Here is a 12489-nt window from a genome sequence, read left to right on the forward strand (position 1 = left end):
AAGTGTATGAGCTTTTAAACACTATCTTGCAAGATGACAATATTGGTTATCTAATTTACCCATTATAATTAGGATTCTATAATTTGGTTCACTATAATATGCGATCATCAAGTTACGTTTTTTTTTCTTCTCAACGCTTACATAGTTATATCTAAGACATAAATAGGTTTGACAATAAGTTAGACTTAACATACTTTGTATGTAAACATTTGGGCATATACTGCTAATTAGGCCCAGCTTTGTATTATTGTATAATAGAGGTTTTTAATTTATGAAGACTTAAGCTTGAATTTTGTGATATACAAGTTGTCAAGTTGAACTACGTATACAATTTCTTCTAAAAAAAGGCTTTAAAACGCGAAGAAATTAAAACTTGTACTTTCATCAAAAGATAAGGAAATACCTAGTACTAGTTTCTAATTTGTCTCACTCGGTAAAATATATTGTTTTGTACGCGAATAAAATAATTAAAAAAAATTAAAACTTTGTGATTTTACATTACACTTTTAATAGACAGATTAAAATTTGACCAAATTTCATAATCTAAATGCTCTTACTATTATCTATGGTATTAAAAAAGTAACTAGCATCTAAATAATACTAGTACTAACAAAGATCTATTACTAGCCTAGATCACTTAAATATTATCATGTGAAAATTTGAAAATATTAAATTTAATTGAAATGATTATAATATTAGAGCATCCACAGGGGCACCCTATATACCGCCACGTCAGCATTTTATCCTCCTGCCCTTCCACCTGCAGTGGGGCGCCCTAAGTATTTTCTTATATTTGAATACTTAAATAACTACAAAAATTGGGGAAAACCTTCATTTCATTTATAAAATTAATACATTACAATGCGAATTTTAAAAAAAAATGCAAACTCATCGACGGCGGTTACGGGCCCACACTTCTTCAACCATGTCATTCATGAGCTACGCATGGTCGTGTTGGTTGCGCATTGAGGCCTGTCTAGATAGAACCTCATTGAAGCCCGTCGGTAATCCTCGAGCGGGGGGCTCAGTCTTTGTGCTGGAGGAGCTAGATGCACTTTTGTCATCGGTCCAATCGATGATGCTCTCACCTTCATGTTCGACTATCATGTTGTGCAAGATTATGCACGCATACATGACATCGGCGAGGACTTCCTTGAACCAGAGACGGCACAGTCCTTTCACTATTGCCCACCGTGCTTGGAGCACACCAAATGCCCGCTCCACATCCTTCCCCGCCGCCTCCTGCTTTTGCACAAATAAAACTTTCTTCTCACCAATTGGGCAGTTGATCGTCTTTAGAAAAACAGGTCACCTTCGATATATGCCATCGGCCAAGTAGTACCCCATGTGGTATTGGCGCCTGTTGGCAGTGAACTCGATGGCCGGGCCGTTGCCATTGCATTGCTCGGTGAAGATGGTGAATGAGTTGAGGACGTTGATGTCGTTGTTCGACCCGGCTACACCGAAGTAAGCATGCCAGATCCAGAGCCGATGGTCAGCGACGGCTTCGAGGATCATCGTCGGGTGGCTGCCCTAGTATCCACTAGTGAATTGGCCTCTCCACGCCGTTGGACAATTCTTCCAAGCCCGGTGCATACAGTAGCATCTCAGGAAAGTCGTGCGCCGTCTCGTGCATTTTCATTAGGCCCTGGCAATCTACAGCTGTCGGCTTTCGAAATATGTGTCACTGTAGGCCTCCACAACTTCCCTATAAAATCTCTTCAGGCACTCGCACGCGGCCTGTTGTATCCCCGACGTGGAGGTACTCGTCGAACATGTCAGCGCTGGTGCCGTAGGCCAACTGACAAAGTGCAACTGTGTACTTCTGCAACGGCGTAAGTCCGGGTCTACCGATGCCATCTTCCCGATACTGGAAGTATTCATCACGTGACTCCAACGTCTGGATAATGCTGAGAAAAAGGTAACGAGACATTCTAAACCGGCGGCGGAAAACCATCGGTACCCACCGTGGTTGCTCGGCAAAATAGTCTGCAAATAGACGTTCGTGAGCTACGTCGTGTTCGCGTGGGACAAACGTCCGACGTCGAATAGACCTGCGGATCTGCTATGCCGCTGCCGCCTCCGCCTCCTCGCGTTGCATTATGGCTAAGCATTCTGCCATTGCGTTGTGCACGGCTGCATTTAAGGCTCGAGTCAAGGTCTAACTACTGTCCTCCGAGGAACTCCGGTCGTCGTCGTGGTTCATTTTAGTTTGTGAGAGATGGAGAAACGTAAGAGATGAGAGAAATGAGAGATGCGAGAAATGTTCGTATGAAAAATAGAATGACAATCGAGGTTTAAATAGACAAATTTCAAATTTTACAAAAAAAAAAAAACAAAAACGGGTTACATCGTCTGCGCCATCGTCCGCGACGCCCACAGTGGGCGGACGATGGCGCGGGCTATGCCCTATCGTCCGCACTTTGTCCGCGGACTAAGCGTAGGGCGCGGACGACGCATCGTCCGTCGTCCGCGGAGCCACAGTGGCGGACGATAGCGCGCCCGATGCATCGGGCGCGCTATCATTCGCCCCACTATGGATGCTCTTATTAATCCTTTATATGGTAATTATGTCATTCTCTACAATTACTCAATATTTCCATAATATGATTTATTTTTGGGAATACCACTTTTTCTAACATTAATTTATACTATTAGCTTATTTATTTTCATGTATATGTAAGACATATACAATACCATACTATAATAAGGAATGGTATGCTACATATCTTAGGTGAGCTTCTTATGTGAGCATCACTCTCGTTTAACGCATATTTAGCATTGTTCGTTTCGATTTATATATTTAGTTTGATTCTAATGTATTAAAAACTGTTATTGAAATTTTAATTTTACAAAATTCATAAATATCAAAGCTTGATTTGTTAATTTATTTGAATTTATAGAGAAAACGAGCAAATCGAGCTTATATGAGTGTTGTGAAATTAAAAATTCTAATAACATTTTTTAATACATTAGAATCAAACTAAGTATATAAATCGAAACGAACAATGTTAAATATGCGTTAAACGAGAATGACGCTCACATAAGGAGCTCACATAAAGTAGGTGCATATCATTTCTAATACGATAATATCATGCATGTTGATTGGTAAAATGATAGTTAAAAAATAACAATAACAAGATTCAAGACACGTTAATAAATTCAGTAGATTTGAATTGAAATTCAGATTTCCGATATTCCTAAGGCCAAATATAGAATTGTTTTAATATATTGAGTACTATTGTTATGACAAAATTTGAATTGAAATTCAGATTTCAGATATTACTGATTAATGCATTTAATTATAAATAGATTTCTTACCAAAATCGTTGCAAATTGCTAAATCGGACTTTATACGGGCTGATTTGAGCCCGCAAATTCGGCCCATCTATCCTTTTCAAAATCAAGCGCTCATTCCCCCCCCCCCCTTTCATCGTGAGCGGTAGAAGAGAGCCCTAAATCAATTCAAATTCCAATTTCCTTCAAATTCACTGCTAAAAGGTTCAAATTCTCAACGAATTGTGTTAACAGTTAAGAAAAATAGTCTAATTTCTGTTTGATTCAGGTCTCAGCTAAAAATTCATGGGAAAAACCATAGAAGAAACGTTTGCGCAAGATATGGCGGGAAAATGTTCCGGAATTTCTCCTTCTGAGACGCAAAATAAGGAAGGAATTGCTGAAATTCGTCCAGTTGAGGAGGATTTTTCGTCTCCGACGCCGGTGAAAAGGAAAGAGCAGCCGCGCATTCAAAGCAAAGATGAGCTGGCTCAGCTTCCAGAGAAGTGAGCTCAGTTGTTTATGCAGTTATTTTTCAAGTATTAATTTGATTAAAGTTAATTTTAAGCCATCAAATTGAGGAGAACGTGTTGTAATTGAATTTCTAGGTATGCGATATTATTGGAGTTTTTTGGGCGACTGATGAGTTCATTGAGGTTGCTAAATCTGCGTAAAAAGAGACCAACATTTCAGAACGTTAGGCGCCAAATTGAAATCTTGGCTGGAAGGTAAAGACTGCTACCTTCATTTACTCTTAGTTCTTGTTTCTGTGCTTATGGTTGATTTACAAAATAAAGCCATTTTTGTTCTGTTTGTCCTTCCATTTGAAGAATATTTAGTGACAATAGTGTGCATTGTGTGTAGAAGTGTAAGCGGACGCTACCAGAAAATCGATTATTCTTGTTCATTACATTTTCATAGTAGATGAACTTGTGTTCATATACTGTCGTTTCTGATATGATATGTTAGCATGCGTGTAATTTGCTAGCGTGCTTACTCTTGTATTCAACTTTTTGTGTGAAATATTTGTTTTTGGTGGAATGGAGTCTAACCCTTCCCTTCTACATTCTCTTGTTAGAAAATTCCTACCTAGTCATCTTGCGCAAATCAAATACATACTTCCTGAAGCAGTTCAAATTGATAAGATTCTCGTTCATGATGAGAAAACCAAGTGCATGAAGGTAGAGATGAATATCTGGTTGCTGTCTGATGTTGTAAAGCATCGTAATGAAGATGAATCTGTATATGTGGCTCTGAGCACTATTTTCTCTTCGAGGCTAAGAGACTTTAGTGCCAAACATCCTGAGGTAATTGTGTCTTTCCTTTTACATAATTTTTTTGGTAATTGGCAAATAGCGTTGTCACATTATTTAACTATCTCACATGCGGCTATGCTGAGCTTGTTTTACTATTTTGTAGCAGGTGTGTGATATCCCTGAAGCTGAACTACCAGATCCATTCAACGAAAAAAGATCCACCATTAAGGAATATTCGACCTCTCAGAATTTGCCAACTTTGTGCGAGACAGAGATGTTGAATTCATCTCATCTTCCCCCTTTTTTCCAACCACTCTTCTATCAGAAGACTGCTATTGCAGACATGGAAACAACTGACATCCCTTCACCTGTTAAATCTGCTAGTGAGGTTAATGAAGTGTTTGAAAGCGTGAGGTCATCTTCTGCCTCATATACCTCAGCTAACATGACTGAGACCACCCCTATGAAGCCTTTAGTTGGGAATGATGGTCTTACTGCTGTAACACCAGCACAGTCCACTCCACTGAGGCCAATTTCGTCGCTTATCTGCGATGATCAGAACAAGATGACTTCAAGCCATAAACAGTCCACTGCAAGTGCAAGAAAGCATTAAACTTTGCTAGCTTTAATGGCGAAGATACCTTGTTCTCCCACAAGCAAAAGCAAAAATCAGTTTGCCTGTCAGACCTTGCTCCCTTGATCCATCAAATATTCCAATCAGTGAAGTTTAATCCCATTACAAAAGCAGAACTTGTTCATAAAATTATCATGAACAGCCTTGAGTTTGATGATCACAGTAAGCATAGATTCCTATCATCTCTTGCCTTTTTCATACATCAATTCAGAAAATTCTGAGCTGTTCTGTGTTATGTTCAGGCGAGGTTGAAACACAAATGGAGAATCTTGAGAAGCTGGCCCCAGATTGGTTTTTTAAGAAAATGGCACCTAGTGGTGATCTTATGTACAAGTAAGTTCCCTTCTTTATGTTGAAGCCTCAAGATTTTCTCAATTCTTGTAATCTGTTTTATTGAATATGTTGAAGGAAAATATAATTTTCAACAAGAGCAATAAAACATCGTATACTATTACTAATGGGATCTCTTAACAAGATGAAGTGTATGTTAACATAGCTGCCTCTGCTAATCTGCAGTGTGAGGAAGGTTTCTGATCTGAAGTCAGTTTGTGAAAAAATTAATGCTATGTGATGAGAGGTTAGTTTTACTTTCTAATATGTTTATCGGTTATGTAACTTTGTAGTGACTTTTCTTTATACAGTTGCCCCTGATATTGTCTTCCTCACTCTCTTTGCAGTAGCTAATGAAATTGAGGGCATGATTTCTTTTGGTTTGCTATAGTGAATCAAATTGCTGCAGTCTTTCTATAACATGTAATATTGCTCTTGGCTTTAGTTCTAATATTCAAAATGACTGCTTTTGATTTTCATTTTCTTGTTACTACATTCTTGTACTAAGGTACTAGTTAATTCCACCAAAGACACATTGTATGATCAGAACAAAAACAAAGACAGTTTACTTATCCATAAAAAATCAGACTTTTCATTAAGTGTTGCTTTATTGAACAAACAAAACCACACTAGGATATTGTAACGTTGCTGCTCTCATAACCTAAGGCATCACCAAGAATCCTGGTAAGATAATCCAGCTGCTCGAATTCGCCTTGGAGTTCTTCCCACTGCAAATATACCACACAAAACCATATCAATATAAAACTCCTTGCATAAAGAAGCAGAAAACAATATCAACTTACATCTTGATGAGACACGGAGATGATCTTCCACCCGACTGCAGCAATGTAACGACGTTTGAGTATAGTATGCCCCAACGGCACTCCTGCAAAGAAACAAAGGTTCAAAATGCTGCAAATGAGACATCATTAATCAACACAACTACAACCACAGTCACACACCAGTATTCCTTGAGAAATGAGTCGGCCCATCGATTTCTAGAGCCACTTTCTTGTCAAGACAGACTGCATCCACCGTGTAGCCATCCACGCTATACTCCTTGATCCACTCCAACCCGGTGCTAACAAGGAGACGTAACACCTCCTTCTGAAATGAGGAAGTCACCTTCTGATTGAACTTCTTAGTTTTCCCCAGCCCTCGATTCTCCTCTCCAGTTCACTAGACAACGCTACCTCAAGCTCGGGTACTCCACTTTGAGGCACTGCATCACTAGGTGAAGCTGTGAAGCAAACACAACGTCTTCCCTATGCTGCTCGCTTATACTCCGCCCATCAAAATGGTTCAACGCTCTCCACACATGTGAAAAGAACACGCGATCCAATCTTCCCATAACTGCATATGACCAAGCTACATTACCAATCTGATCTCTGGTAAATTCCACTCTTAGAGGGACATCATTTCCAACTGTTTCTCTCTCATCAACAAGATTAGCTACCACAGAGCAACCGTCAAACGCCTTATCAAGCGAATCGAGCAAAGGGTCTGCAGCCTCGTTGAGTGAAGCAAAAGCCCACAAAACTTGGGCAATTTCTTGAGGCTGGAAAGTAGTGATCAAAACCGAAGCCCTCTTGCACAACTCTGCAAAGAGCTCCGGAGCAGAATGCTGCATAGAAGCGAAAGCTCCGGCCAAATTAGCAACATTCTGCGAATTCAGCTCGTCTACTTTAGCCACAGCCACCTCAGCCACCCTGTCCATTTCAGAAAGATAAAGAAGCTCCCCGCCAATCTTGGACAGCGCCCACGCAATGTTGGAAACCCCTTGACCCGAGCAGTCTGGCAGCGCGGCCATTGCCATCCCCACAAGCATGCTCATCTCCCTCCTCCGAGCAAATGCCAGCCTGTGGGTCCTCATCAGCGACACCTTCTCCATGTTCTTGGCAATCCGGTGCAGGGCCGTGGCGATGTTCAGAGGCGAAAGGGGCGAAGGGCTGAGCCCTTTGGCCACAGCCATGATCACCTCAGCTGTGGCCTCCAAAACTTCATCTGCAGTCTGAGCTTCCACTATCAGCTTGTTCAAGTTTATCTCTTTCCGGCGATCGGAAGGCCCCGAAAACTGCGAAAGCCTCTCGACAAACGTCTCCATTGTTCTCTCGCGCTTTTCCTCGAACATCCCACCTGCAATCTTGCTCACTGTTTGCCTGAGATGGCTAGCTTTATCCAAAGAGTCCAAATTAAAATTGAGAACATCGCCCTCATCCCCATCGCTCAAAAATTCATCATCATCATCATCATCATTATCAATTTTAGGCTGCTTTTTCTTCTTTTTCTTTTTCTTCTTCTTTTTGTCGCCGGTGACCATTCTCTCCATTTTGGCCGTCAATCCTCTAGCCTCGATAGATTTAAGAGCGACTTTTCTAGCCCTAACGCACCAATCCATGTCATCATTTTCTCGAATTAACCTAGAATTCGGCTGCTTCACCTTCTTTTTTGGGGATAAATTTCCGTGGGTTTTATCTCCCCGAGAAATTGCGCCTCCCAATTGGCTGAAGTAGCAATCGAATTGGAGCTCTTTTCTTCCTCTTCTTCTTCTGCTGCGCTATCAACTCTTCATCGGCGGCGGTCTCAACTGCTGAATGTTTACCCCTTTTGGTGAAGCTTATGCAGCAGGTCTTGAGAGAAAGGGAGCTCAATTGAGCTCTGGAATTAGTATTGGGAAGCAGAGGTTTGAAGGAAATCGGTTTAGTTGATGGGATTTGAAATTAGAGATGGAGTTTATGACGCGGAGGCTTCCAAAGTTTTCATTTTGTATAGCGGCGGTGGCGCTCGCAGCTGCACAGGATAAGAAAGAGTATAAAAAGGAAAACAAAATATAAAAGCCATTTTACTATCTAAATTTTTTAAAATACTAGTACTATAAATTTATTATTATTTGTTTAGCAATTTAAAATTTGAAAAAAAACTCTTAAGATAAAATGTTCGCGTGAAATAAAATTAAGATGAAATTGTTCATTAAATTTTTTATTTTCTCATGATATTATAACACGTTTCTGAAAATAGATGATACTCCCTCCGTCCCGCACTACTCGCACTTATTTCCTTTTTGGGCGTCCCAAGTTACTTGCACTCTTTCCATTTTTAGTAAAAAATTTCACCTACAGTCGTCATTTTTGACTTTCCTATACACTCATTCCTAATCTCCGTGCCGAAAAGGAAAGGAGCGAGTAGCCCGAGGACGGAGGGAGTAATAGTGAGTGATGAATTTAAAAGTGAAACGACGCCGAATTTATGGAATATATAGAAGATAGCTACTAGAATAGATGGAAAAAAGACAAATCTATAATTATGAAATGATAACGTTTGAACTACAGTAATTTGTTGTGTTGTGCTTTTTTAGTAGCCTAGATAATATATGAGTTATTGGGGTTTATATAAGTGTTTAGTAGGCCTCTGCAGCGAATAAATTTGTTTGTCAGTTAATTCATCGGCTAAAAAAATGGTTTAGCATCTCAGCCTAATATCTACAATTTAATCTTATTTATTTTAAAATTCATCTTAAATTACTAGTATTATTTTGTGTTATATTATCATGTCTATCAAACTAACAACTACACACTTCAAAATCAGGTACAAAGCTCGATATATGAAAGTCCATAAGAAACTCATCTTGAATAAAAACTCTACCAAGATAACCTTATGTCTAAAAAGTCCGTTGGAAACGATGAAAGATTAGGAAAGTCATCTTCAATAAAACTCTACATGATAACCGTATCTCCAAAGAGTCCACTAATGACTATGAGGGCTAGTTTGGTTGTCTGTTAGGAAATAAGAAGATAGCTAACATAAGATAGTATTTTCGGACCGAAAGTAAGATAGTGTTAAGATATTGTTTTTATGATGCTGTTTGGTTGTTAAGTTAGTCCCCAAAATTATACATGGATAGAAAGTTAAATGACAAAAATATGCAAAAGAATATGTACTTTCTAATTTTGAAAACTTTTTTTTCTCTTTAATAAGGTGGAATTCATTCTTCACTAACGATACTTTAATTACTTTTTCTCTGTACTTCTTTCTTACTTAACCAATTTTACATTAAAACCGTGTCAAACTCAAAGTGCATATTCTTTAGGAATGAATGGAGTATAAGTTAACATGTCTTACTTAGAGAAAGAAAGTTGCAATACAATCGTGTTGTTAGGGGGACAATATGTGTTGAACAAAATGAAATAAATGAATCCTATGTACGGAAGAAAGAGATGTAGAAATAGAAACAGCTTCCGAAATGAAGGGGACTAAACAGGAACAAGAGGGATCCACCGAAGAAGATCCTTCTCCTTCCTTTTTTTCGGAAGAAAAGGCGGATCCGAACAAAATCAATAAAACGGAAGAAATCCGAGTGAAAGGAAAGCAAAATGAATTCCACTTTCGATTTATAGAGACAGACTCTAAAAATAGACGCGTTTCTGAAGAGTCTTATCTAATGAATATCAACGAGAATCAGGAAAATGCAAGATTCAAAAACGGAAAATAAACTAATAAAAAAACGGATACACAAGAAAAATAGAAGAAAAGATAAGAAGAAATACGGCCACCCCCTAAATTTTTTATACTTTCTCCTACAAAGAAACTGATGATAATTGCTTTCTATTGTATGATAAATGTTAACTATGTTAGGTAATTGTATTTCACAAAAAGTTGACTTTGTTGCCCATCACTATTCGACCCCCACAAACCAAACCACAGCTATATTAAACATAGCATTTATGGCTTTAAATTTTTAGCTTTCAAAATAGAAAGTCACACCAAACCCTTTGTTTGATTGCTTCATTTTCTGGCTAGTACAAGAATAAAAGTATAAAAAATAAATAAAATAAGAATGGTCCATGATGACCATTATAGTCAAACTAATAATATTAAATAAACTAGTAGTATAAATTTCTAGGAAAACTTTGTACACATTGCATTTCATCAAACTCACACCTAAACCTTACAAAAATAATAATCTACCACACACATCAATCAAAAAAACAAAGTTCAATTTCTACAAATTGAAAAACTTGGTTCTTTTTTTTTCATTCTTTCAAACTCAATGTTGCAAGGAAATAGCCCTTCTAAGATTCACCACAGCCTTCTCATACCTCACAAATCCCATGAACCAAAACTCATACCCATCCTCAGTCACAATCTCTATATACTTGTGTGTTGGATTGTTCACATTCTCACTCTCATTTGCTGCCTTTATCTTCTTCATCGGAATCGAAACCTACAAACACCACAAAACTCTCTCATGCTCGAGTCCACTATGACACGATCTTTGAATTTAACGTTTGCAAGTAGTACCTTATAGGGATCCGAATGAGGCCTCCGGAGAAGGAGTGGACGGTGATGGACCGTTCGCTGCAGAAGGAGAGTTTTTTGTGTGGAGATGAAGAGAATGCCAGCAATTGGACCAGCAGTTGTGGAGAGATAACATTGGGATGCTTTGAGCAACTTTTCTCCCTCACTCACTCCAAATACGTCTCTGAATATATTCTCTCTGCCCCCTTTCTTTATTATCTTGGCTCCAACACTCAGCTTCCCCTTCACTGTTTCTGAGAATTTTGGCCCCATTTTCACTGCACCATTTTTCAAGATTATTGCTGCTATAAACCAACACCAACACCAACACATCCATCTATCTATCTATACATACATATATAATCCAATGACAAACATTATTCAAATTGATGAATGAAAAACCATTTTCAGCTCTTCTGATGCCAAGATTCAATAGTGAGTACATCAATTTACGGAATAAGTGCATTATTTGAGTTCGAATCCTATTAGGGGCCATAATTTGCATTTTTTAGTGCAATTAATCTGCATTCGATGTGAAATTAATTGAACTAAAAGAAATTGAAGGACTGTAAATGACTAAACCTTCAATTACACACACACACACATATGAATATATATGTACCATGTTCACGAACTCTGTAAGCAAAGCTGGTTCCTTTTCTGTCCAATTTCTTCTTCTGATTCCTCCCAGCTTCAGCTACCTCCCCATTTTCTGCAAATTTCAAGAGCTATTCATTTGACAAATCTTCATAAAAACACACACACACACAGTGACAAAATCATGCTAAAATTAGCATACCGGTAAAGGGAGCAGAGTGATCTGAAGAGGAGGGACTCCGAGAAGGCTCAGACAAGGAAGAAGATCTATCTAAGCTTGCCACAAAAGGGCTTGTCGGAAAACCATCTTCAAACTCACGATCCTTGGTTTTCTCCATCAAAGACTCAAACTTTCTGGCTGGGTTTATCAAAGATTCGATTTTTCTGCGCTGGGTTTGAGAAAACACGGAATGGGTGAGCTGATAAATTGCAGAGGAGAGAGAGAGAGGAGAGAGTTTGAGTTTTTAAGAGGAAAAATCGTGGCAAGTAGCGATAATTGAGATGTGGAATAATGGGCATGACATAAGCTGTCACTGTCTGAAGCCCCATAATTTACATTATTTTTTAAGATTCAAACATACAAACAAAAATACAGCTTCAAATATTCAATCATTTCTTATCTTTAGTCTACACTTTCCAATTAAGAAGTTTCCGTTGGCAGTTTTAGAAAAAACGTTTCTTGGAAATTTCCTTTAGTCAAATAAGGTTAGCAGTGACAAATAATTTATAAATTTAAGCTTTGTAGTCAATATTTATGAAAACAATTTTTTCCAATTCATGAAAATTTCACTAAAGGCAAGCTTATGAATTTTTTTTACCGAATTTTAAGTTTATGGAAAATATCAAATCATGTCAAAGCCTGTAGTTTTAGTCTTTTAGAGATCAATAATTTTATTTAATTTTATTCTTTATCATTTTTACACGATTTTTTAATTTAAACAATATTAATTTCATATTTAATTTTTTGTTTGTGTGTTTTACTAGAAGATTTCATATCCAAGTAATCATATTTATTCATTTATTTATATATTCTAAATGGAGTAAGATTTAGTGTGTTTAGCAAATATTTTAAATAGAAGATTTAGTAAAGTTAATTAGTCC

General features: G+C 38.1%; 2 protein-coding genes and 1 pseudogene across 2 annotated transcripts; 1 reads left to right on the forward strand and 2 right to left on the reverse strand.

Annotated features, from left to right (window-relative positions):
* Positions 1-3405: 3405 nt before the first annotated feature.
* On the forward strand, positions 3406-6095 carry LOC121788826 (annotated as a pseudogene).
* Positions 6066-10282, reverse strand: LOC121788828 (RAP domain-containing protein, chloroplastic-like). The gene is given in 7 exon segments (XM_042187431.1): positions 6066-6224; positions 6300-6382; positions 6459-6653; positions 6656-6697; positions 6700-7962; positions 7965-8062; positions 10263-10282. Coding segments are annotated over 7 exon segments (1800 nt in total). The 3' UTR covers positions 6066-6125.
* A 258-nt stretch (positions 10283-10540) lies between these two features.
* LOC121788829 (putative GEM-like protein 8) lies at positions 10541-11852 on the reverse strand. Its single transcript, XM_042187432.1, has 4 exons — positions 11591-11852; positions 11414-11503; positions 10795-11069; positions 10541-10717 (listed from the first exon to the last, which is right to left on the reverse strand). Exons 1-4 carry the CDS (start codon positions 11724-11726, stop codon positions 10541-10543), a joined length of 678 nt encoding a protein of 225 aa, XP_042043366.1. The 5' UTR covers positions 11727-11852.
* Between the last annotated feature and the right edge of the window lie 637 nt (positions 11853-12489).

This window comes from Salvia splendens, unplaced genomic scaffold (assembly GCF_004379255.2).
Source record: "Salvia splendens isolate huo1 unplaced genomic scaffold, SspV2 ctg1157, whole genome shotgun sequence".
Taxonomy (NCBI): domain Eukaryota; kingdom Viridiplantae; phylum Streptophyta; class Magnoliopsida; order Lamiales; family Lamiaceae; genus Salvia; species Salvia splendens.